General features: G+C 40.2%; 1 protein-coding gene across 2 annotated transcripts in view; it reads left to right on the top strand.

The window, feature by feature from the left end:
- DSCAM (DS cell adhesion molecule) overlaps positions 1-27,653 on the top strand; it is a 381,330-nt gene that overhangs the window by 228,855 nt on the left and 124,822 nt on the right. For both annotated transcript variants that reach the window (XM_041399843.1, XM_041399844.1), the window contains exons 9-10: positions 8,056-8,175; positions 11,912-12,085. In XM_041399843.1, coding sequence (XP_041255777.1) covers positions 8,056-8,175; positions 11,912-12,085 — 294 coding nt within the window. The remainder of the gene's footprint in view (positions 1-8,055; positions 8,176-11,911; positions 12,086-27,653) is intronic.

Here is a 27,653-nt window from a genome sequence, read left to right as displayed (position 1 = left end):
TTCTCTGCCAAAACCCTACCACGACCTCTTTCCCTCGTGCTGAACTGCTTCAGCTGCCTCATCCCACGGAGGTCAGAGCTCAAACAGCCACCAAAGAGTCACCGTGATCGCTCCTCCTCTGCCTCCAACCTGACCTGCACACATTTCAAGTCAGACTTGTTTTCCTGCTGCCTGTTTATTCTCCAGGCTTTCTGATCCCGCTTCATCTTTTTGTTCGTAGGTGCTGTATAACTGCAACATATTTTTCTAAATAATCTAAGTGGTTTATCTCCAAATTAAAGGAGAAGTGGTGCTTTAACTCCTCTTTTTTTCTAATCCCCATTGTTTGAGGGTTTCTCAGAAGCGTGCTTTAAACTTAAATGTTGGATATCCTAAATGCTGGGAGATGTTTTCTGGTAAAATCTTATTTATGTGCACACTGTGCATTTTGATATGAGAGCAGACAGTGAATGGGAAAGGAAAATTAGGTGAAATATGACTGTTACCCACCCACTTCCTTTTTCCTTATTTAGGCTGTCTTTGTACTCATTTCAAAAGTAGACATTAAAACAATGCAGGCCATCGTGTTTCCAAACTAAATGGGATTCCACATCATTTTACAGCACATGGGTAGGACTAGAAGTAGAATCTAAAGTCAAGACATTTCTAAGGTGAATGAAGAAACACAGGCCAACTGCCCATTGCTTCATCTGAATTATTAGTGAACACACAAACTTCTGCAGATTCCATACACAAACCTAAATTCATCATCTTCACATCTTCAGATACTTTATCCTCAATATCTTCTGTCAGATCACATAGATCTGCAATTGTTTATCATCATGTATTCCTGTTTAGTTTTAATTCTATTAAATGGATTCCTTATATTCGTCCTACAAATATTATTTTTCATATCTGATCTGCACTGCCATTTTGCCAGTGGTGCTAAATGGCAAAAGGAAAACAAGAACTGTTTTTTTAAATTCTGTGGGCACTTCATGGCAAATCTTCACAGTTCCAATTATTTTGTGCTTTATAAAAGCAACCAGGTGGTGATGAGGAGCCCTAAAAACACCTGGCCAGCAAGGTTGGATTCTCCATGTTAAATATCAGAGGAAGAGGATGGCAAGCTTCCACAGCATCACCCAGGAGATGGAAGGCAGCAGCTGAGAGAAAGTGAGACAATGAAGCTTTGGAGCATCTGGCTGAGATCATCTCAGGGCAATCCCAGCTCTCTCTGCCATGAGCTCCTTGGTGACAACCTAGAAATGAGACAGAGCCAAATGCTCTGGACATGGGGCTGTCAGTGCTTCTCTCCACAAATTATTGGCTAATTTTAGATTAATTGGAAGAGGGAAAAACACCTTCACTGGAGCTGAGCTCTGCAAACTTCATATTAAGAGGTGATTGATAAGGAACACAGGGTGTAATACCAGAGAATCTAAACAGGCAAAACCTTCTGCCAACACAAGAATTCTTCCAACTGGGATCTCTCCTCAAACATGAGATACAAATCCACAGAAAAGCAGGCTTGATTAGTCCCAATGTTTATGGAATGTTTTTTGAAAACTCAGTAGGAAGTGGAAGTGAGTGAGAACGGGGCTTTGCTTCTCAAAATTTAGGCTCTTCCAGATCCTGGTCTACAGATCTTCTGGAAATGCAATAAAAATTTGGCAGCTAGAAAGGCTTCTCAAAACCTCATAAATTTTTATTACTAATAATAATAATAATAATAATAATAATAATAATAATAATAATAATAATAACAGTAATTTCTTGGCACACTTGTTTGCTAGTCCTTAAGAAAAAGTAAAGGATAGGATCCTGTTATGAGAGCCATAGATAGAAATGAGGAAAATATCTTCTCTGTCAACTACTTAAATCATCACGAGGAATTAATCAAGACTTTACTTATTAAGGCTGTCATCTAAGAGTGATTAAAAATCTATATACACTTTATCATGTGTTATTAATTTCTGTAGAGTTTCCTACAATGAAGTACTTATGAAATAAAAAGCAATGAAAAGAATTCTAATGGGTAACCAAAAGGAAAAAACTGATAAATCTGTTATGAGTTCAAAATTTTTCTGATACTACCAGAAAAGGGAATTCAAAGATGCATAAATCATGATTTTATATGTGCTGTTAGTGAACACATCATAAGTTAAAATTGAGATAAGGTCTTCAGATACCTAATAACCCCCCATAATGCATTTAGTGCATTAAATGTGTTTTCATTTTGCACTTGCCAGGGGTGTTGAATATAATTAGATAGATAGGCACACAATGAGGAGTCCCTGAATTTTCCAGATGTAAGAGAGTTTCTACCTTTTTTTTGGCATTTGGTGGTGGTGCTGGGGTGTTGCCCTGATTTTTTAAGATTTTCTACGCCTTCTGGTGTTTGCATTCTTGTATCAAACTTTCTCACACACTTTCTGTAAACAGCTTATTGTTTTGCATTCTTTTATGGAGGAGGAGAAACTTGATAGACTGCTGGTTTGTCCGGTGTCATTGGAGAGGTGGCTCTTTCACCCTCCAATCCACTGTCACCTTTGGAAATCTATAAATGTTGGAGTCAGAAAATAAACTTCCCTTTTTTTTCCTGCCTTTTTTTCCTGAGAGCAACAGCGTGTCTGCATCGTGTTGTCTCGTGTCCTACAGTGACACTGGGGTGATGCAGCAAAAGCAGTTTGGGACAGAAAAGCAGGGAGGGAAGATTTAAGGTCAGAGCTGGTGTCTAAACTCATCTACTTTCTTTGCTGGTGTTTACACCGTGGCTTTGAAGATGACTCCTAAAAGATTCACTTATTTAATGTATTCATTAGACAAACCTGATCAGCACTAAGCACAGTGTCATTTTGCAGAAGTACATCTTTTTTCTTGAACTGCAGAGCAAATGGTTTCACTAAACCAGCTAAATCGACCCCTTAGGTCCAATGACCACATTTAATAACTGTTCATCTTTGCTAAAGTACAGTGTTTAACGATCTCATTCATTAATACATCAAGGGTTGCTTTGGCTGATTAAATTTCCTCCATCATTTTGACAGTGGGATCCAAATGTGAAGTACAAATATTCCATGTAAAAATGAAACACTGCATTCCAGGCTGGTGCCATAGATTATTTCTTAACTCACTCCAGCAGCCACCAGAGGAGCTCGTGTCAGGAGCCTTCAGAATTGCTCTCCAGAGGGATTCACTGATCTCTGGGAGCTAGAAGTGCTTGCGTGGATCTGAAGTCCAGGAAGGAATGTGTGAGTTTGGCACCTGGTCCCTGGCAGGTCAGGAGGGATTCTTGCATGTGCACAGAGCAGGTTTAAACCAGGGAGTGGAGGTGGCACCACAAGAATGTCAGGATGTTGAACCTCACCAAGTGCTGGTGCTCACCTGGGTCAGGGCAATCCCAGGATCCATCCAGGCTGGGAATGAAACGACGGAGCAGCCCTGGGAGAAGGATTTGGGGGTGCTGAACCCTGTTCTGATTGCTCCATCCTTTGTTTGCCCTCAGTGAGGACCTGAGACTGCTAACCATAATATTGACTGAAAATACCTTTTTTAGGCATTTTAGCTCTTTTTAACTTTTATTTTTTAACTTTTTACCTCCTTTGAGTTCAGCCATTAAAGAGTTGGCATCTGTCAACTTGTGGCTCTTACCCTAAATAATTCAACAGCTCATTTCCCATCACAGGTCTGTGGGCTGCATTGAATGAAGGCCTCCCAGAAACTCACTGTTAAAGCAACTTTAAATGCCCTCCTTCACAGGCTCAAAGAACTGTGCTTCTGAGATAAGGAGGATGATAAAAGTAGAACTGTTCAGTCACATTCATGAGCAATTTCAGAGAGTTTCACTTCTAAAGGAGTAGAGGAGTCTCACATTTTACAGCTAAAGAGGGGAGGAACCAATTGTTTACTTTTTTTTCTATTAACTCAAACATATCAGGCAAATTACCTTGGTTAAATTCTTACTAAGCATATTTTCTTTAAGGGCTAATGATCTCCTGAAAGATAATGAAAAAGTGAGAATAGGTTTATCATCTAAATCTAAGTATCAAAATCTAGAACAAGTTTTCAACAGCACTGTGTTCATAACTATGGCAGCACATAGCACAGAAAAAGTTATCAAACTGAAATAAAATTGAGAAGCAAGCAAGCAAGGAGGAAAAAAAATGTAAAGGTCTGCTCTGTTTGATTTTTCATCATTTATATAAGAAGAAAAATCCTCTGGCTTTACCTAGACAGCAATACAGAAAAAAACTGAAAGTTCATTAAATGAGTAATTTTTATTTAGTTGTAGCATCTCTTCAGATTTCTATTGGCAGTCTTAAGACTAAGGGGCAAGGGTTTGTCTTCAAAACCAGAGCAGCAGTTGGCATTTTTATAACCAGTCCTAAAGGATGGCAAAGCTTTACTAAACATAGTAGACATTCTATTACTGGGTATGGGCTGAGTTTTTTCTGGTAAATTTTGTTTATGGATCCAAAGAAGGAAATTCTCTGATTTCTGATGATACACCTGGTCCTGGAGCTACAGAGCAAAATTTAATTTTGGCAGTTACCATTCTAGTGTTGTTCTCTACTGAAAGTAATAATTAGAATTGAGAATATCAAGAATATCTGAGCAAAAACTTAGGTTTTACATATAACCAAAAATACAGTGATATAAATGTGATGAAAAGCCTTGTTCAGTGCTTGTCAGTGTTAAAGGCACAATACACCATGGATATCTCAGTGTGTTCTTAAAAGATGTGGAAGAATGTGGCAGACTTTCCATCAAAAATCCCAAAGAATATTTCCACTTAGCATCCATCCTTTTTTTTTTCTATATCTTCCCAATGGGATTACACAAAAATTGTGTTTCAGCAGACAACTTTAATGCAAATAGTATTTTAAAGATTGATTGCATTTATTTTATACTAAACATAAAACTATAAAACAATTTCCTGAAAATTTAGTATTTCTTGCCAGTGTCATCCAAAGCAAATGAAGAATATGATAAATGTTTTTCAAAGAGAAGGGAAATAAAACAAATTGCAGAAATTTTGTATTGGGAGACAGATTTTAAAAGACATTCTTCTCTTCACACTCTTCAGTGTAGAGGAGGACAGTAATTATCAATCACTCCATTGCATCTTTTGTAATAATTTATGTGTAAGAATGGTGGGTTAATTTGTTTTACCTGCAAGAATGGTGGGTTCATGTTATTCTTTGGGTTTTTATTCCTCTTTATGGATAAGCAGCTTGTAGTTGATTTTTAAGAAGATGCAAACACAAATTTACTCACAGCTACCGAGGTGAAACAAGCTGATACCGAGTCATACAAAATCAAATCTATTTGTGCAACTAACTGGGCTTTTTACCTGCCTTGGAAAATACCTCATTGTGTGTTTGGGCATGAAACGAACACAGGACAGTGAGAAAGGAGCTACTGAAGCAAATGTTTTCTCTGAGCAGACAATTAGAACAGGATGGGTGATTGCCCAGAGCTGTTGCTGCTGGGATTTCATGTTTGACGTTCACCTATTGTGAATTAACATAACTTACAATAAATGTTTCTCAGCGTGGCAGCCATTTGGAAAGCCAAAGTGTTTGCCAACAATAAATATATTTTCTAGTACAGACGTATCTCTTCCCTCTATCACTGCTGGTTCCTTCTGTTTCTTGTAGCTGTGCTCCAAAGGACATTTCTGTAGTTAGGCAATAAACAACTTTGCATTTTGGCCATAGTGAGGAAAAGGTCCAGTTAGGGGGATGTCTTGGTTTGAACAGACAGGTGTCTGCTAAGGAAGGCAGGAGCCTCCCCTGAAACGGAAAATGTAAAACCCCCTCCCTCTGAATTATTATAATTTTGAAATTCAAGGGCTCTCAGGCAAAGATATGAGAATAGAAATAACAGTACCTTATTAGGAAAATTAAAAAGAAATGCAAATGTAATAGTACAAAAAGAAAAACCACTGACAGAGTCAGAGCATGCCCTGTCCCCCTGTGTGTCAGGGTGGTGGCACAGTCCCATCCCATGGGGGCTCAGCCCTCCTGCAGTGCCAGCTGTGGTTCTGCTGGAGCAGGGATCCTGCACAAGGCTGGAGTTTTCCTCTGAAGCTCCAGGGCTGCTGGAGATGGGCCTGCTCTTCCTCTGGGAATGCAGGGCAGGAGAAAGCTGCTCCTCTGGGAATGCAGTGGGCAAAGGCTGCTGGGGTGTTCCAGAGATGGAGACAGAACACACACCCTCAGCCTAAAACAGGGAGTGATTTGCCCTCTAAAGGACTGTTGTCCTTTTATAAAGCAGCTCTATCTATGAATGTGGAAAGAGAAAGCTGAAGGGGAGTCTGGATTGTGAAGGCACAGGGAGGAAGTCTCAAGCTGTTGTGAGGAGGGGTCTCTGAACCTGCAGAGAGAATTTCCACAGACCTTCAATTCTGAGCTGTCCCACACTCACCAACACTGCCAGCTCCTGTTTCTCCTTCAGGAAAACTTGGGACACTCTGGCACAATGAGAGCTAATATTTGCATGAATTATGAGAGTGTTTATACTGAAGAAAACTTGAGGGTCATATATTAGAGCATTGGTGCTTCTGCTGTGTTTCTGCGCACAGATTGTCTCAATGGATAATTAGTCCCATATTCATGGGCATTAACTATTTCAGGTCCTAAGGAAAATATTTACAATGTTGAAGTCTCCCTCTGTGCTCCCTTGCATTTTCTTGTGCTAAAACATTTTACCAGACTTTCTTAATTTCTCACTTGGCACTTCTGGAGAGGCAGCTGAGGGGTGGACCAGAACAAGGATGGATGTTTGGGTCCTATGTTCTGTCTTCTTCTACTTTCAGACAAATTCAGCATTGCCTGGACCTGGAGAATCCATGAGGCTTCAAATTTTGCAGTAGGATGAGGAGAGCAAGGAACTATTAGGATTTCTCCTGTGCTGCCTTAGAACTCAGTGCTGGTGAACTCAAGGGAAAAAAAAAATCATTTGTGAAGAAAAAAGTCTGTCCCACATTCAGTAACTCTCTGTGGCCCTGTGAGAAATGACAGAATGAAAACCATGTAGAATAAATCCACAATTAATTTACTTCTTTTTTTCTTGGATATTTGCACTTCCATATTCTGAACAAAAGAGCAGAGGGTCAACAAAATACTGTGACTTTAACTGACCATAATACAACCATTAAACACTTTTAATATTCAAAATTTTCATGGGATTTTCCATAGTCTTCACAACTTTCAGCCTCTTTTTCATGATTTTGTCAAATGTTTAGGTTTTACTGAGACCTGGACATTTAGAATCAGTCTTTCATATCAAATTTTTGGACCTAACATTGTCACAAGCTGTTTTCTTCACGGTATTTGGAACATGTAGAGCTTTTCCTTGAGATAAGCAGCTCTTATTTTATTTATGTGTAAATAGGTACATGTGGAAGACTCACTGCAGTGGTTTTATGCTACTTTGGGATAAGTTTAATAGTATGTGTACACTGATGCACTGAAATAAGATTTCTTATCAACTTAATGCAAGCTAATTGTGTTGAACCTCTCTCTGGCTGGTTGGAAGGCAAAGTCCCATCAGAAGTTATGGTTCAAAGACCCTCATTTTAATATTAAGTGATTTGATTGCTAATAAAAGCATTATTTGCTAAGGTTATTTATATCAAATAATTTAATTCTTTTTTTTTAAAGCTTGCTAGCTCACTGTTATAAAAAAGCAACAGAAAAATTCCATTGTTCTTAGACATTTAACAAACCTACCTTTGGTAGAAATGCTTTCTGTCCACAATAATATGATTTATCTGTTACTCCATTTTTAACCTCTCCCATGGAGAGGTCTTATAAACTTATTTTGATATCCTGTAAGGACAAGTGGTTTTGTCATGCCTGACAAGAAATACATTGAGGTTGTGCACAGAAAGTGAATTATCTGGCAAAACTACCCTTGGTGAGTGTGTTACTGGATCAGCAAAAAACTGGTTTTAATCTTTGCTTTTCACTATGAAATGTTATAATTCTGCATGTGGCTGCTCTGCCATTTTGAGATACCCAATAAATTGCTGGAATTCTGATACCTCTCTTTGCTCCCTTCCCACAGTGCCCCCCAGGTTTGTGGTCCAGCCCAGCGACCAGGACGGGATCTACGGGAAAGCCGTCATTCTCAACTGCTCTGCCGAGGGTTATCCCGTTCCTACCATCGTCTGGAAGTACTCTAAAGGTAGGATTCCTGTGGGGACCACCGGGGACAGGCTAATTCTGCCTTAATAACATCCCACTCACCCCTAAGTTGCTGTTTTAATCCCCAAGTTGCCAGAGAGCAGCAGGGTCCAATGAAGGACATATCAGTCGTGTTTTATTCTTCATAAATCATCTCCCCCAGTAATGGATTCTTTGCTTCTTTTTTGCCAAGGTCAGGATTAAATGTGTGAGATGGTATTTATTGTTCAGACTCAGATGTTTATTAGTTCTTATCTCTGTTACAGTCTCACAAACTGTGAGTTCTACAGTACTTTAACAAGCTAAAAATTGAGATGCAGCTCTCTTTGTACAAGGCCTTTGAAGGATAAACTGTCCAATTAAGAAATGACACCTAAATTATTTTCACTTTTAACCCAATACCCAACCACCCGTGCCCACAATGGGGACTTTTTTATCCAATGACACAAAACCACCCAACACCATGGAGAAGAAGATGAAGAAGAAGGAGCAGCCTCCACCCTAAACCCTCCATCTTGCTTTATATCTATTACTGTATTCTAAACACTTAAACTCTGAGTTTCCCACCCTGTGATATCACACACCTCTATTCAAACTGCACACCCACAATCCCAGTTCTGTCATTCCATTTTGGAAGCTTCTCCAGGGCCTCAGGTCAATGCAGTGTTCTCCTGGGGGTCAGTGCCTGGTAGCACAGAGAGTCTCAAATTCTCAGCATCCAGGGTTCCAACACCTCAGCACAAAGTGCTGGTCACTGTCTCACACAAGGCTGATCTGGATGGACTTTTGCTCTGCCTTGGAGATGTCCTGGCTGTGCCTGTGAGCCTGTGTCAGCTCAGCAGGCAAGGGATGAAAGGGATGGCTGGGGGAGAACAGACCCAGCTTTAATTCAAACAACCAACAAGGTTCACCAGCATTTGGCTGCTTTTTTTTCCTCCCCTTCAAAACTTGTGATAACATGGCCAATCATGTCTTTTCAGCAAAGAAGGAAGGTCAGGTAGCATTAACATAAACAGTAATTCAGTATAAGCTTTACATAGTGCTTTAACATTTTCTCCTCATGTAACAGAGCATTAAAAGTGGCCCCACTTGACCCTCAGTAACCATAGAAAATTGAGCTGCTTTCTTAGCTCAAATGGACTGCCTGATAGATTCTATCTTCTGGCCAGCTGTCTTCTGGTAGGTTTTAGCAAAAAAAAAACACTTTCTGCAAACTCCGTATCCAATCTAAATTGGACACAGATCCAATATTCAATTTAAATTCCTTAAAAAACAAAACTAGGTGCTGTTGAGAAGTAATCTTTATGTAATGCTCCATGTAATTTTTTGGTTTTCTTAGGATCTAATTGTAAATATTCAAATTGCATTTGAAGAAAAAAGGTTGAGAGAAAAGTTCATGTTAAAGACTATTTGTGCTCTTATTAATAAATTATGGTTTGTTGCAAGAAGGGTGCAGGATCCAAATTCCAATAATCTCAGTGGTATGTGGGATTTTAGTTCTGAATATAGACCACAAAGGGTCTGGTTTCTTCTGTTTGTGTGCTGAAGGAGCACAAGCCAGGCTAGATGAGTTGTAATTAACTGTGAGGAGATAAATAACCCATCTTGGAATGGTATAATCATAGAATTGTTGGATAAATTCCCTTTCAGTTAGTAAAGCACAAATATGCATTCCAACTAAATGACAGGAAAAATTTCTTGTTGAAGAAAAAAACTGACAAAGAGGAAAGTGGGACAAGCACATGAATAAAATAGTGAAAAAACCAACAATGGCAACTGAATTTTTCTGAAAACATTATAATTTAAACATTTTTAAATATGTAAAAATATTTACATATTTTTATAGTATTGGTCACCAGGCCTTCAGTGTAGCCATAAGTTCCCAAAGCAAACTCTTCTAGGACTAGAAGTGGTTTTGATATGAATGTCTGGGTTTGTTTGGTCTTTTTTTTAATATTCTAGATTTTGTATTCATTCTAGCTCACCATGTTACACTAAATAATTCCCCATAATATTTATTCACTGTATTTCCTTCTGGGTTGACTCAGCCAACTGTTTATAGTGATAAATGCTGATAGATATTAACTTTGTGTACAGAAAGTGTAAGAGAATTCCATTGAAGAAGAGCACATTTTGACTTCCCTGAAAAAATCCCATGTCCTGCTGCCAAAGTAGATTGTAAACCCCTTTTTTACAAGAAATGTGTCTTAATATAGATTTAGGGAGTCTTTAATGTTGGAGGAACCTGAACTTGTGGTGACAGTACAACAGCATCATGCTTCCTGTTCCCTAAATCACTCAGTATCTTATTTCCAAGGAAAAGTAGATTCTTTCTTAAAACTTGATACAAAAATCTTTGGCTTCCTGTTTTTATGTACCTTCCATTTTTACAGTGCTGCCAAAAAATGTCTGATCAGTGGTCGGAGCTTTTTGTTGTTTTATTTGTTTCATTTAAGGATTTTTGTGGATTTTTGGGAGGTTTTTTTAAACACTGCACTTTGTCAATAAAGCCTGGCTGCAAACATGGCAGAACAGAGATTTTTTGTGTCACCAGTCCATCAGCTGTAGCAGGAAACAAGAGGAACAGTCACTGATGTGGCTTTCCATGTTATCCCGGGTTTCATAAACAAGGGCCTAGAGGTCCCCTGAGTGTGCCATGTTTACTACAGCAGACATCCTCTCAGTCATAAGAAATTCATTTGCTGTTTGCATTAGGGATGCATACTGCCATGACTGTTCAGCTGTAATTGTCAATAATTCATCAGCCTCTAAATGTACAACAAATGTGCCTTTTCACCCATGAAAGGGCTGAAAATCTTCATTTCCTCTCTCCCCCTTCCTGGTTCTTCTGCTTGGTCCTCCTTTTGTCCCTTTAATATGGGCAGATTATTGCTGCTGTTGCATTCCTTCTTTTCTTGCAATTAATTCAGTTTGGATAACTGCCTTGGTTTGAACAGACAGGTGTCTGCCAAGGAAGGCAGAAGCCTCCCCTGAAATGGAAAATGTAAACCCCTCCCTCTGAATTATTATAATTTTGAAATTAAAGGGTTCTCAGGCAAAGATATGAGAATAGAAATAACAGTACCTTATTAGGAAAATTAAAAAGAAATACAAATGTAATAATACAAAAACAAAAACCACTGCCAGAGTCAGAACATGCCCTGTCCCACTATGGGTCAGGGTAGTGGCACAGTCCCATCCCATGGGGGCTCAGCCCTCCTGCAGTGCCAGCTGTGGTTCTGCTGGAGCAGGGATCCTGCACAAGGCTGGAGTTTTCCTCTGAAGCTCCAGGGCTGCTGGAGATGGGCCTGCTCTTCCTCTGGGAATGCAGTGGGCAAAGGCTGCTGTGCTGCTCCAGGCTCAGATTGTATCCAGGTAGGAATGCTTGGCTCCTCTCCTGGGCGGAGCATCTCCCAGTGGGATGATGGAATTTGATCAGCCCTGCAGGGACACTCCCTGGCCATGAACAGCACAGATCTCCTGGAGGGAGGATTGGCTGTGGGAAAGATAAAGAAAAAACTGCCCCAAGAACAGCAGAGAACTGCCCCAGCTCTGACAGATGGTGACAGACCACGCACCCCAGCCTAAGACAATAAGGAACCCTGTTCCTTCTGATGATGTCAAAGGCCATTTTCATTGCACTGAGCCTCTACAAACAGGAAGATGTGTCTTGTGCCTTATTAAAAATAAAATCACGAGGTGCTTTTTAACCTTTCTCCACGGGTTTCTTGCTGCAGGTGCCGGGGTTCCCCAGTTCCAGCCGATCGCGCTGAACGGTCGGATCCAGCTGCTCACAAACGGCTCCTTGCTGATCAAACACGTTCTGGAAGAAGACAGTGGATACTACCTCTGCAAGGTCAGCAATGATGTGGGAGCAGACGTCAGCAAGTCCATGTACCTCACTGTTAAAAGTAAGAACTGAAACGCTTCTCTGTGATCCAGATATTGCCATTGAGTGAAAAAAAAGACTTAATGCATCCTTAGTTTGGAGGGAAGGGAACTGGGTTGGGAGGGGATAGGTTGGATTTGTTGGGGTTTGATTTAATTTTGGCTTTCAGCTGTGTGTGGTAGCACCTCGAAGTTAGGATGTTTAATAAAAACCTTTGTTAGGTAGAGGAAGAAAAGCAAATTTGTGCCAGGTCTGAAAGCTATCCCTGAGTCATGAAGGGAAAATAAGAAAGTTTTTCAGGAGTTAAAAAAAAAAACAAAACAAAACAAAAAACACACAAAGGAGAAATACCCACAGCAATTGTCATAAATCTCAGAAGCTGAAGGAAATGTGGATTAAAAAGATACTTAAATAATTCTCAATGTTTCATAGATGGAAACTATAAGTACCATTACTATAGATAGATATCACAAGATATTACAACATACTCTAAGATTTTATAGATACAGCCACAGTAGTTATTTTGACTTAGCCAGGTAATTTTCAGAAAATCCATCTAATTGCACAAGCTCAACCTACCTGTACTTTCCAGGCACAAGAGACAAAAGCAGTCCAGTTTTCAAGTTCATCTTAGCTATAATTCCTTGAAACATCAACACAGTTTAGAAAACAGAGGAAATATAATGGAAAAAAAAAGATGTAGAGAAAATATAATTTCTCTCACTAGAGGAAAAAAGAGATTATTGACACATCAGCATGCCAAATGTTCCTGGATGACCTGTCAGACCAGTATTGAAGGAGGTGGCCACACTATGTACTTTCATGTTTGTAGGGTTTTTGAAGATTTACAGAATGCTTTGAAGTTCTGGGATGCCAATTACCTTGAAAAAGTTTTGCCCTTGAAAGTAAAAAGATTTTTTTTTTTCCCAGAAAGGAAGGAAAATGGAATTTATTCTCTGTTGTAGAATGCCCTTTAGACCATTACTGTTTAGTTTGAGGGGTATTGTTTGTTGTTGAGAATTAATAACTAAGTTATTTTAAGAGTGTCAAACATTTGCAAGCCCCAATATCTCAGATGTCCCCTCCAATCTAATTTACCATAGTGACTTTATCTTCTAAAAAACAACATGATGACCCCTCCAGCAAATATATTAATTGGACATTTTTTCTGTGGGCTGGTAGAAGCTCCAGCTCCTGTGGTTTGCAGAACTGGCCAATTTTGGGCCAATCTTCACTTGCAGGAGCGAGGCACTGCTGTAAATATTCCACCAGAGCCAGCTTCCCTCTGCTTGGCAGCCGTGCACGCTGCCTGTCTGATCACTGCATGCAGTTTCATGTGTGATAAAAGAGCATCCCTTATCAAATAAGAGCAGGAGCTTCCCTGGGGAGCCAGCTGCTGTTTGAATCTAATGAAAACCCCTCTGGCTCTGAGATAGCAGGGAGCAGCCTGTGGCCCTCACACACCCACATTGACACCAGTCCACTGCAGAGCACTGGGAGGGTGCTGGGGTCTGTGTGGAAGGGGAAGAGCTTGAGCTTCCATCAAACACTCCTTAAGGACAAGAGATATCCTTAAGATGTTCAAGTGAAAGAGCTGCATTATGGCTGGATCCCCTCTTATGGTGGTGTGGTTGTGGCTCATAATATTTGCACCTGGTCAGGTGGACTGACTCCAAAGTGAGGGCTTGGATTTGACTTTAATCTCTCTCGTCATTCAGTGTTTCCTTTTTCTGTGTGGTTAGTCAGGATCCTGTTCCTGGACCTCGGTCCTCAAGTTTAGTCCTCCTCTAGATAAAAAACATTGGTCTTCTTTCATGAAACTCACGGTATTCTTGATTAGTTGATTCTTCTCCACAAGGTCACCCTAAATGCCTTCTTTAGGCAGAGGTAGAGGGTGAGACCATGCAGTTGCTTCTGGGTGACAGAGTTGGTAAGTAAGAAACAGCTTCCAAACCATGAACAAGGGTTATCACTGATGCATGTTTTTGTGGCTTCCTTGTGACAAATTGCCTTCCCACCTTCCTTAAGTCTATTTATGGCTTATCCAAGAGCAGTAGCTCAAATCTGATAGAAAAAGTAGAGTGGCCTAGATTTGGTCACTAATCATTAAATTAGACTGGCCCTCAGAAATAAAAACATGGCAGCAGTCCCTTTACACCTAATTCCTTCACTTCTTGTTCTTTGTGCCACAGATACCTCATGCATGCAGGTGCTAACCACTGATGGCATCACTGAACTTGGAAATAAACCCACTTGTGCACAGGAGATTCTTCTCCTCCCTGTCTGATGAAGTTTTTACCTACTCTGTTAGTAACACTGCTGGATAAAGTTTTACCTTTCACAGATCTTATTAAAAAATCTCTTAAATGAGCTGATGTTTTACTCCTCCAGAATTTCCATTGTCACCTGTATCTAAACAAAAAGATGTTGACCTTTGTTGTCAAAAGAGAGTAGGAGTTTTTTTTGTTTCAGTAGTTCAGGAGTGGGCAGGATGAAAATTGATTTAATCTATTTCCATTACTTACTACCTCTAAAATGAATGGATTTTTTTTCTTAGTAAAAACCTATGTCAAGCTATAAACCACCTTGACTTGCTTAACAAGACTCTTAGTGCTAAGGGGGAAATGGTAGTCATTCCAAATATACATTTATTTAGTGCCTCAGTGTTTGCTCAGTCACACCTTCATGTCAGAGGAGATGATCCAAATTCTTAGTTGAAGGGAGATTGCATGAGAAGGGAGTGCAAAGAAAGAGGAAAAAAAAAGAAAGAATGAAAAGAAAAGAAAAGAAAAGAAAAGAAAAGAAAAGAAAAGAAAAGAAAAGAAAAGAAAAGAAAAGAAAAGAAAAGAAAAGAAAAGAAAAGAAAAGAAAAGAAAAGAAAAGAAAAGAAAAGAAAAGAAAAGAAAAGAAAAGAGAAAAAAGAAAAGAAAAAAGAGACTTCAGAAATACCATCAGAAATGTGAAAAGAGCAAGCTGCCAGCATCAATGCTGAATCAGGAACCACGGGGCAGAAAATTTTCATTTAGCAGCTATTATCCTGCTCCCTTTCTTTTCAAGGAATGGACATAAAAATCATGACCAGTGAATTTTTCTCTTCTTGTGATTCAAGGATTAGTAGTTCCCAAATTCCATATTCACTAAGACACACAATATTAGAAAGTTATGAGAGATCTGGAACAAGGCATCTAGTGCTGTCTTGAGAAATGACTCCTGGTGCTTGGGATGAGAAGACTTCTAAAGAATTTCTGTAAAGGATAATGAGCCTTTAACATGAAGGGAAGAACTAAAATTATTTAAAGGTTGCCTGGGAGTCACAGGGGAAGAGATGACTGCTTAAAACAGACTGCCTGCCTTCATCTGAATAAATGTCACACTTCCTAATTCTACTTTAGGGGCTGTATATAATGTGATAGAATGGTATCCTGAAAAATTACCTTCTGAAAAGCAAGCTTGCATTAAGGCACGCATGTTCCTGTGTAAATAATCTGTTGGAGGCAACCACGTTAGCCCTGCCCCTTCTTAAATCTATCACTTCTTTTTGTGACAGTGTGGAGCCTCACAAGTTTTAATCTGATCATCAAAACATTTCCAACAAATCCTGTCTGCCAAGAAAACAGAATTGCTTCATTCACTTTCCCCTCAAATATGCTTCTTAGCTATTGGCATTATATGTGTTTAATACATAAACCTAAAGCTGTCAGTCAGATCCACAGCTCCTTCCAGCAGGAACATGCTAATCCCAGCTAATTCTTTCAATGCCAAGTTTCACCACTTAGACTTTTTTTTCTTAAAAAAAAAAAACAACTTTGAAAATTGTTGCCTATAACAAGAGCTGATAGAATAACAGGAGAAGAGGCTGGTGGGAAAAGGGAGCCTGGTAAAACTGGTAAAACTTGGAGGCTGTACCTGTTCCACGTCATGTTTCTGCTGCCCCTGCCTCTCTTACAGTGCTGCTTGCCCATGATGACCATGACCTCTTCCAGGCTAGATTTGTTCCTCACCATCTTCAGACAAGTCATGGAGCAAAGAGACATCAATCACACACACTACTGCAAAAGATATAAAATATAACATTGGTTACAAACACAAATAAACCTGGAAGATGCTTATGGATGGAGACTGGATGGCATGGAGCTCTTTTCTCCTCTGCAAGCTAACAGTTGTTCCACCATATGGCTGAAGCACTGCAGCATTTGTTTATTGAGATGGATGGAAAGCTCTGCCTGTGAAGCTTTATCCAGGCAGGATAAAGGGACAATTTCCATGTGACCAGGCAAATGAGTTTGCTCTGCTGCGACACCAGCAGCAAAGCCAGCAAGCTGTGATGGAGAACTCACTGTGCACTGCTCACCAGGGTTGCCTCTAAATGCTCATTTTAGTCTTGGGGAAAATAGTTCCTTGCTGAGAGCACAGGAATGTTGAAATCAGCCTGACTGCTACTTTTGTTTGTGTATAAAAAGCCGATTTCTCATTAAAATGCATGTATTCCACAAGGTGTCAGTAAGGGTGGCATTGCCTGTTCTACATTTGCAAAGATAGATTATCCATGATATGTGGTAAAGAAAGCTTAAAATCACTGTCTCTAAAACCTCCAAAAACACTTATGAGAAGGACAGCAATAATGCTATGTCAAATTCACCTGAGCCCAGTTATGTTGATATTTCTTAATCTTTCTTTGCTCCATTTTTCTCACAGTCCCATGGTCTGTAAATACTAGTTTCTGTGGAAAAAAAAAACAAGACAAAAGCTCCCTTCTCTTTTTGTGTGCCCTGATTTACTGTTTTCTTCTTGACATTCTGCCATCTTTTTTTTTTTTTTAAAGGCTTTTACATTTATTTGATTCTTCATCCTTATTTTGCCGTTATCTCAAGTAGAGTACACTTCTGTGAAATGGACAAATTTAGCCAAAATTGGTAAAAATCTCTAGTTAAATGCCTTGCATGTGTCCTGAGAATTAAAGAGTGGGGCAAAGGCAAAGAAAACAAAAAATAATTTCCTTGAATTGCAGCTACTCTCTTGCCCCAATCAGTCCTTCTGCTGAGCTGGTGAGCTGCCCTTACACCCACCTTTGCCTTTGCCCTCATGACAGGCTGCTCTCTCCCTCTTTTACCACCATTTTCTTGGTAATCAAAGGCAAAAACTGTGTTAAACATGAGGTTGTGAATAAACTGTCCAATTCCTAGTCAGTGGTATGAACTTAAAGCCCTTTATGTTTTAATTTTGTGCTCCTGCCCATAGTAGGGCGGTTGGAACTTGATGATCTTTAAGGTCCATTCCAGCCCAAACTGTTCCATGATTCTATGACTCTAATTGTTTCTTTTCATGACTCTAATTGTTTTTATTTTCATGAAATGCACGGTCTAAAAGAAACCGTGAGTGAATCTTGGATGAGATCTCCCTGGATGCAGACGCTCCCTCTTGTTAACAAAACAGCACGTTTCTTTCCCTAACGAGGTCCTCCCACAACGAGAAAGGAACAGGGCTCTAAATGCTGTTCTCTGCCTCTTCAAACTGCTGGCACAGCTTTGATTTAGGGACTTGCACTTTAATCACCCATCATGTGTCATTACCCCGACAGGCGGCAGCAGCCGCCAGACACGAGCGCCGATAAATTGCGCCGAGAATCGCTGGAGCGATCCTTTGTTGATTTTCCTTTACAGCTATTCCATGGCAGATCAGCTGTCATAACAACACAGAGCCTCTGGCAACAGAGGGAAATTAAACATGAAGTATGTTCAAGGTAGCTGGTAGAAGGCTGGAATATCCCTTTTCTTCCGTGCCTTCAAATGCTCCCTGCTCCTCGCGGTAACACCAAGCCCGTGGCAATTCTCTCGTAAGATAATTGCCAGATGTGCTGCAGCACAAATACTCAAGTGGGTTTGTATGCAAATCTTTGCAATGCTCTCAGTTAAGGAGAAGAAGAGAGTTAAGAACCTCTCTCTCTCTCTCTTTCTTTTTCTTTTCTTTTTTTAATAAATGTTTTTTGAACAATATAGCAGCCCTTTTTCTGTTCTTCAAGGCTGGTTGCACAGCAATGTTTCCAGCAGAAGGGTAAAGCAGATTTTTTTCCCACAAAGTGCAACATTCTCTGCTGTATCAACAGTATCATATTTATTGCCTTTTTTTTTTTTTTTTCCAAAAATAGCTGTCTCAGCTTTTTGATGCCCAAATGGCAACATTCAAAATGGAGCAGGGGTGAGGCTTATTTTCAAGAGTTTTCTTTCTGGGGAAATTTTCATAGTGGATACAGACTTTTGAGGCTTTCCTGAAAAATAATCAGTTCAAGAAGAAAATTGTGATGATTTAGTCTTCCAAATGCCTTCATACCTTCATGGTTTTTTGAAAGTCTCATAAGTGATGGGATTCAGAAGCTGCTGTTTTATTTTCTTCCTTCCTTGAACAGATTAATACTATAAAAACCACAGATATTGTAGCATGTTCTCCTTCCTCAACATGAATATTTATTGAGTCCTGTTAAATTATCCCTTTATTCAGACGTGTTATGTGGCTCTCAGATTGCAGTGAGCTCTGTGTCCAGGTTTGGCCAGCTGTGGTCAGAAAACTGTGCTACAGAGATCATTTCAGATCAAGCACTGCAGCTCCTCTGTCCCTGAGCACTGCTGAAACAAGACTTAAAAATAATATCTGGCCTGCTCCTTCAGCTGAGATGGTGGTGTGGCAGGAATTGATACCAGCCAGACAGATTATCCATTCATAATAACCATCACTGAGAAAGTACAAATGTCAGTATATTGTATTTGGCACGATTCTTCAAACCCTACTGTGCTCGAATGCAATAAATTATAATCCTAACAAAATATTCTGAGGAAATACTCTGGAAATTATTCTTACTGGTTGTTTAGAATCATAGAATCACAAGGGAAGGGGCTCACAAGGATCATCCAGTCCAACCCCTGGCCCTGCACAGGACAGCCCAAGAGTCGCACCATGTGCCTCAGAGCATTGTCCAAACGCTTCTTGAGATTCTTGGCAGGCTTGGGGCCACGACCACTGCCCTGGGGAGCCTCTTCAGTGCCCCAGCACCCTCTGGGGGAAGACCCTTTCCCTGATCTCCAGCCTGAACCATCTCTGGCTCAGCTTCAGGCCTTTTCCTCCAGTCTTGTTCACAATTCTTCTGCCCAGGGCAGAAGTTGTACCTCCTGTGAGGGGAATTGCTGGGCTCAGGCCCTGCCCGTGGCTCTGGGGCCATTGCTGGGCCTGGAGCAGAGCCTGGGCCTGCTCTGACCTCTGCACACAGGGACAGCCAGAGACAGCCAGGGACAGACACAGGGACAGACACAGGGGCAGCCAGGGACTATAATCCATGCTGCTACAAGGTTTTGGGGTGTCCCCAGCTGATTGCTGCAGGTCTGGATAGCTCAGTCCTGCTCAGCACAGCCTGTCTGGGCTCCCAGGCAGCTCCCAGCCTCAGGCAACCTTAGCAAGCAGTTCAGCTCTTTGTGATTATCAGCTCATTTGTGATTTCAGCTCTTTAGCTTGCTAAGTGCCTTTGGCAGATGCAGGGAGAGAGAGGAGAAGGCTGTATGAGGTTCCACAGAGGTGTCTTTATTGGAGTCTTCTGCAAAGGTTCTCAGGGACAACGTCTTCTGCCAAACTGGGCAAAAGTGGGGGTTATTATAGGGTACAGGAGTTTTAGAAATTGCCCAGTTGTAAGGGTCGAGGGGAAAGTGACCTGTGGTCTTACAGAGAGATAAGCAAAGGTCTGAAGGCAGAAGAGAGGGGCTTCTTAGGTCCAGCCATCATGACCAGGCATTTCCTGTCTTAGGCTGCTGAACGCCATGGAGGCCTTGCAGGCCCTGGGCCTGCTACAAGGGACAGACAGGGACAGACAGATAGGGCCAGCCAGGGACAGACACAGGGACAGACGCAGGGACAGGCAGGGCCAGGCAGGGCTGGTTCCCCTCTCACTGAGGCTCCTCTCCAGGCTGAGCAGCCCCAGCTCCCTCAGCCTTTCCTGGGCACGGAGCTGCTCCAGGCACTTGCTCAGCTCCAGGAGCTCCTGGCCCTGCTGTGCTGAGGAGAATGCAGTAATTGCATTTGGACATTTAGCCCAGAAATTCTTGTCGGAACACACCACTCTTATAGAATAAAAATTTATCAAATGTATTTTTTTCTGATGTTTTCTTAAAATTACAAAGTAGTTCTAAATCTCAAAGTCAGCCACACAAAGTAAGTCCTAATACAAATAGTGTTAGGACAGTGGTCTCGTAAGTTATTTCTTTTTTCCTTCAATTCTTGTGGTACTGGAGTAATGACTAACCACTAACCATGCCCACAATCGAGTGTTGATGTTTATTGTGTATCTGAATCAAACGGGTTTCAAATGAAGCATGAATATAGGTTTACAGTCTTGATATTTCTTGAATATTTGCTTTTATTTAATGCTTAGATCTCTACATTTACCTGGATTTTCATGCTATGAAACCTACTAATTTTTCTGAGTCATATTTTAAAGTACAAATGCTGCTGTGAATACATTAGTTTCATTTGTGAGGTGGGAGTTGTTTGCAGTGTGTTTGATGGGTTTAATATTGACTTCTGGGGGAGGAAGTGAATGCAGGATCTATTGCAGCTTATTTTTATATTTGCAATGTCATCAAAAGTTGGGTCTATGTCTTGCTAACGAAGATTAAATAAACTCAAACCAAGAGAGCATTGTAAAGCAATAGTGGGATGTAAATTAATTTAGTGGCTACATGCACCACACATGACTATTTCCACTTTAGAAAAGGTAGTTCTTACAGTACTGCACTTTTTCCTTTTCCTTTTCCTTTTCCTTTTCCTTCTACTTTTCCTTTTCCTTTACTTTTCCTTCTCCTTCTCCCTCCTTTCTTTTTGTCTGTGTCAGTCTTGCCGGCTTTAAGGTACATCTCATTTAGAAAGTAACCCTGTTCCAGCAGGACAAAGCCTCAGAACTCCCCATTATTATTTTATATCAGTTTAGGATTTGCAGAATGCTCTCTGAACAGACAAAATAGAGGGCAGACTCTTATTTCTTCTTATATTCTTTTCTTCTGCATTTTGAATGACTTAGCCACTGTCTTTTTCAGTAAAAAGCTTATATTTCAAAAGATTATTCACTCTTTTTAAAGTTATTGAATGCTGTTATAGGGCCTGCATCATAATTCTTTATAGTTCTTCATTTTGTTTATTTATTTATTAATATTTTTATCCTTATATTTCATTTGAAGAAGGAAAGCCTGAGTTATAACAAAAATAGCAAAAATTATTTCACAATACCTGAAGAAATATGTAGGATGTAAACTACATTTGAGTATCAAGTGACACAGATGCCAAGTCAGTTACATTTTTCTGTATAATTCTCCTGCAGTAAAACAAAACTGTAAAAAAAGGTAGTTTATATGCAAATATTTTATGCTTTGGATAAGAGTTTATTTCTTTTAAGAAATAGTATCACATGTCACTATCAGCCAAAGATGATCTTTTACAGCTGCTTCCATCAGTGCAACTTAAAGCTTTTTTTTTTGGAAAGCAACTGTGCCTTCAAACATAAAGAGTCTCTCTCTCTCTCTCTCTCTTTTTTTTTTTTTTTTTTTTTGTAGTACTTTCTTTTCATCTTCAAAATAGATTTTCAAAAATTGTGTGGTGCTTTTGTTCACATTCCTCTGTGAAAATCCTACAGTGGTGCTTAGAGTGGGAACAGTGTGTAGAGTCTGTGATATTCAACATAAACAAAAAAATTTAAAAATTAAAAAAAAATTAAATTAAACCTTTGCATGTCAGGTACTATCAGAAAAAAAATTTGCAAATGCAGATTTTCTTTCACCAATCCATTTGCTTGGTGGGAAATATTTCCTTCACCCTTTCACCTTCCCTGACCATTGGGATTTGCTCAGTGCATCAGCTCCCATCCTCATTGCACATTCAAATATTTGTAGGGTATGTGATGCTTGAACAAATCTGAATATTTTGCTTTTATCTTTCTTGAGAAAAAAAATAAAAAGGAAGTATCCACTTCTGGCCATAGCATTGATTTCTGAGTGTCCTCATAGTATAGATAACTAAAGAAGCATGGCTCCATTTTTAGTTAAATCTTATTAGAATCCTGCAGGGCTGAGGAATGAATCGATCTGATCTGTCAAACCGGGAGATAATGAAAGAATGAGCTCTTACTGTTGGCCTAATTACTTATGATTAATCTAACCCCATCCATTTTTTTTAACTGTCTCCATTAGGCCAAAGAATAATTATTCTTACACCCAATTTTTGTTTTCTTTTCCAATTCTGAGCTGGAATATTTGAACATACAAGAACCTGTGTTGTCCAGGCAGTTATGTGTCTTTGTGACAATAAATTTAGATTCTCTGTCTCCAATTATTTGGTGTTTAACTTCCACCTGGACAAATTCCTTCCCTGAGAAAGCAATGTTTTGTAATTTTATGGACATAGGTGAGCACAGCACCAAATTCAGAAAGGACAAATGATCTTTCAGGGAGGGAATAAATTTTATCACGCCAACCACCATTCTTGACTTGTGAAAGAGGTTTTTCCTTTAAAATTCCCTTGTACAAGTATCCTGGTTTAGGGAGAATTTGGGAGAAAACCTCTAATTTGGGAGGAACCCCTCTAAAGGGGTTCCTCTAGAGACCAGATTCAAGTGCTCCTGCCCCAGCTGGTTCAGGAAAATATTTCCTTGGAGAAAAGTGAAAAAAAAAAAAAAAACCCTGTTTATTTATCAGGCAAAGCATTCACTAGCACAAAAAAAGAGAGAACAATATTAAATAATAAAACAGACAAATGGGGATACAAGCATTATAAAGTCACCCTAGGAGAACAAGGTGATGTGTTCTCAGGTGATGGTGGGAGCAGCCCAGTGTGTGCAGGGATTGGCAATGACATTTAAACTCCCTGCTTTTACAAATGAAACTTCTGGTGAGATTTCCTATTCATCATTTTGCAAAAAATCCTACTAGGCTGTAAGAGATCTCTTGCTGTGTTTGATCTATGGAAATTAAAGGCCTCAAGTGACAATATTTCTGTGTCTAAGTGCATGAATGTGTGGCCACTCACAACGCAGAAATACAGAGTCATTGAATGGCTTCGGTTCTGTGGGTGATTTGGTGAAATATAATCCCTAAAGTTAGATCAACCTAAAAAAAAGCATCTTAAATATTATGCTCCTACAGCCATTTTTTCATCAGAGCCTTGATTTACAGAAATAGTGTGGGCACAGATGTCTTTCATGTAATCAGTGATGTGCTGATGCTTAGCGAAGAGGATGGCTATTCGGGAAACTAAACATATGTTGCTTATATTTGGTTTAGGTTTGGGGGTTTTGTTGTTGTTGTGTACAAATTTGGCTTAAACTTTTAAGAAAAGTCCTCCAGCAAATGTTGTAATCCTTTGGGAATGAATGGTAAAGCAGCAATGTCAATGGCCTCACTTTCAGTCAGCACTGCAAGTTCTCTCTTTTCTGTTTCCCCATCCTGAACTTTTCTCATATTAGTTAAAATAAACTCTAAAATCACATCATCAGTGACTTAACAGGAACATTTTTCTACTAACAGACTTGCCACATTGATAGATAAGTACCTGAGAAACAATCCTTCCATTTCTTGCTTCCATTTCTTTCCTTGCAAAGGGCAAAGGATTTGAAGGATCTAATGTGAGATCATATAAACCTGTGATCACAAAATCAGAAAGAGACAGAAAATAGAGCTATTGATTAAGTCCATTTTGCTGCGAATCATCAGAGCAGTAGAAGGAGGATCTGTTAGATGATTATTTTTCCTGCCTTTTAATTACTAGCCATTGATGTGGGTAATTGCCCACAGGTACACACACAATAGTGCAGCAGGATCTCACTTCTGCAGTTTTATCTCAAAACTGGCTTTTAAAATAAGTGCCTATTACTGTAAGTACTCTGCAAGAAAGCAGCACTCTGCTGTATTTTTGTCTCCCTTTGCAATGCAACCTAAATGTTGCATTTACAACTGGAAGGAGCTGGCTCCTTGCCATGCACTTACAGCCATAAACCCACATTCTGAGCAAGGCAAATCTTCTGCTATCAGATTTTTAAGTGGTGACTTGCCGAGCTGAAATAAGGGAGAACAGACTTTCCATAAGTGGTTGCATATTGTTGTGGAAAATCCAATTACCACTTGCTAAATGCCCAGGTCTGAGATTTAAATAAGAGCTAAATGAAGTGCCTGGCTTTTAAGGAAAATGGGGATGCACCTAAACAGTGAGGAGAATCTTTACAGGAGAGCACAGTAATCTCTGGGTGCCCTCAGGAGTTTTTGCTGATTCCCTGTAGCATTCCCAGTCCTATTTCAGGGAACTCCCCAGTGGAGAGACTGCTGTGAATGAGGACTTGTGAGTTTTATTTGCATATATAATGAAAATAATGCATTTCACAGAGGTGTTAACTCTTTCCCTTTGGAGTCTTAAACCTTTCAGTATGGAAGACCCCCCAGAAATGCTTAAACTGAGAGAGGAGAGAACAAGCTGGCCAGAAGGAGAAGGCTGGCACAAGCACTATTTAGCTTTGATAGGATGGCTTTTTCCTTGGCTGTTATTTGCTTATTTCACCCGTCAAGACCCAGGAGCAGAGTAAATCTGCTCAGAATAAATCAGTCTCTCTTCTGAATGAGGGGGCTCAAATGTACAAAGCAGTGGCTTGGCAGCTGCTGGGCTGTGCTGGGTGTCCCAGTGTCTGCTGAGCATGGGCATAGGCAGAGTAATTAAAGACAATTAAAGAGGTTGAATTTCCTCTCAGTTGCTGTGGGGTAGGCTTGCAGACCTGGGCAGTTACCATGGCCTTGCTGACACCCAGCAAGCCCTTCAGATGTTACAAATGTGCTTTTTAATATAAATATACACATTCAGTCTGCTGCTTTTCCCAAGAAGTTCCTTAGATCTTGTCCAAATTCAAGACTATTTCTTCCTTTGCTGATTATTCCAGCTTATTCCAATAGCATCCTGGCTTAGCTGTGTAACTATAAACCTCTCACATGGACATTGTTTCTGGAGCAAGAGTTGACTTTTTGCAGCACAGTTACAAATACTTCCAAAAGCAGGAGACAAGAGAACAGACAGATTAAGCCCCAAACATAAGCCTGAAGAAAATTTTGCTTCAGCTCTTGAGTTTGAGTGAGCTGAACCTGTGAAATGCAGGAGCTTGGAAGAACCATGGGTTTAACTTGGGGCCATCCAGGGATATTTTAGCTTGGAATCCACAGGAGTTTGAGTGCTTTTAAGGGATCTGTCACATCCTCCCAGCTAGCTGATACCACCTCTGTTCTGGAAAAGCCCAGATAGAGCTCTGTGCATCTTTGAACCCCATTCAGAATTTAAGCTTTGGGAGGAGCAGCTCAGCTCATGGTTCCCTGGATCCCTCCTGCCCTTTTTTAAATCTTTCTGGAGGATCCAGCATGATCCAGCTTTCATCAGTAGTAGCTTTTATGCACAAAGACAATTCTCAAACATCTTCCCAGGGATCCAGTCTCATAATTTCTGTAGACACATTGAAGCTGTAGGCAGCTTTCCTGAGGACTGTAGCTGTGGCAGGTTGGAAATTTCATTCACCCACAGCTTTTTTTGTGTGGCTGCACCTGCATGCAAGCATCTCCATGAAAATATTTTTCATGCCCAAATAGAACCTTTTGAAAATCTGAATAATACAAAAATATCTATGTGCAATTTGTGCAGCCTTCAGGGAGAAGAGTGGATTATGAGGCTTGAAAGCAAATTTTGGCAGTCTGAATATATCTTATTTTCTTAGGAAGCTCTAAGCAGTGAGAAGCAGAATTGAGTTTGTGGTGACATTACACCTAAACCATGGCAGGACTTATATCAAGACATTGAACCATCAAATATATTGGCAAATATACGGCAGCAAAAACCTAAGAGGAAGCCAGAGAGGGACAATTCATCAGGAAGTGGAGTGACAGGACAAGGGGGAATGGCTTCAAAACAGGGAATAACAGGTTAGAAAGAAATTGTTTACTGTGAGGTTGGTGAGGCCCAGGCACAGGGTCCCCAGAGAAGCTGCTCCATCCCTGGCAGTGTCCAAGCCAGGTTGGACACTGGGGCTTGGAGCAACCTGGGACAGTGGAAGGTGTCATTGCCCATGGCACAGGATGGGCTTTAAGGTCCTTTCCAACAAAACCACTCTGTGATTCTTACATAAAAATGCTTCACATGTCTGAACTGCCTTTGTGACAGCCTGCTTTCCATGCAGACAAGGCTGTAAGGAGAGAGTTTTCTGTCCTGGGGCTGCAGGAGCAGGAGGGGACAGCCTGAGCTGCAGTGGGTTTGCTCTCCACGTCTCCAGCTTCATTATTTCACCGTGCACACTGATGAACTGTAATTGTTTCCTGGCTTCCCTTGGTAGGAGATCGGGTGACAAAGGGGTTTGGAGCACTGCTAGGTTCCTGTTTTCCTCACTGATCTCTATTAGAACAATCATTATGATAATGATTCTAATCCAAGCTTCTGTAATATAACTGAGAAATAAATGCTTCTTGGTTAATATGCCTCAATTAACGGGTCACCCAGCATAGCTGCAGCAGGTTGCAAGTAAGTAGCTTTCAGGATCTGAGCCCAAATGATTATAGGTTTTCTTTCCCTTTTTAGATGAAACGGATTCATAAGCCTTACTCAAATGAATCGCTCTTGTAGTCATTAATTATAGTATACACATGTTAATGACATCATTATCAGGAGATAACATAATGTCCCAAGGACCACGTGCTACAGTTGTTTCCTGTGCAAACAATTGAGCTTGATAACACAGCCTGTCACAAAATGTCAAAAGAAACCACATGGTGTCTCGAAATGATTGTGAAATTATCATGTGTCACAGCTATGTGTATCATAAAAAATACCATCACGACAGAATTTGTCATTAGCTCTTGGGTGAGGGATACTGAAGAGAACAAATAATTAAGATCTTGAACATCTCAAGTGCAGCACATAATGCAGCACTGAACTGTTTAAAGCATATCTTGTGACTGAATTAAAGTGCATTAGTCATGAATTCAGGATATGCACAGTAATAGGCAATATTAAGCACCTTGGGAGATTTTTATTTTATTTATTAGACATAGACAGAAAGGAATTAGTCCTTCTAATATCCTACAGTTTAGTTCTCCTTTAGCACCTCCCTTTTAGCTTGTATGAGGATTGGGTACTAAGACTGTAAGAAACTGGTCAGTGTAACTCTTATTTTAGCAAATTAAATCCTGCTCAAGTGAAAGTCAGCGCCAAAGTTACTCAAGACCTCTGTGGGAAGAGAATATCAGTCATGGGGCCTCATTTGAGCAATCTCATTTTCATCCTTTCCATGATGCAGCAAAAATTTCAAGCCCCTGGCCAGCCTGTGGGTTTTGCTGCTGACAGAATAGCAGAGCTATTCACTTAGAAGTACTGAACTCCCCTTTTTGCCATCCATGGATTTTGGCAGCATTACCATCTTCTGCACTTTTCCTCCTGAACTCAAGTGGAGATATATTGGGCTCTATTTTGGGTTTTCCTGTTTTCCTTTCACCACTGAACTGAAAAACAAGATTATTCTCCTGCTGGAAGGAAGCTGTGCAAAATCATTG

The sequence above is a fragment of the Onychostruthus taczanowskii genome, unplaced genomic scaffold (genome assembly GCF_017590055.1).
Source record: "Onychostruthus taczanowskii isolate IOZ18803 unplaced genomic scaffold, ASM1759005v1 scaffold17, whole genome shotgun sequence".
Lineage (NCBI taxonomy): Eukaryota > Metazoa > Chordata > Aves > Passeriformes > Passeridae > Onychostruthus > Onychostruthus taczanowskii.
This window is presented reverse-complemented; position numbering and strand designations above follow the sequence as displayed.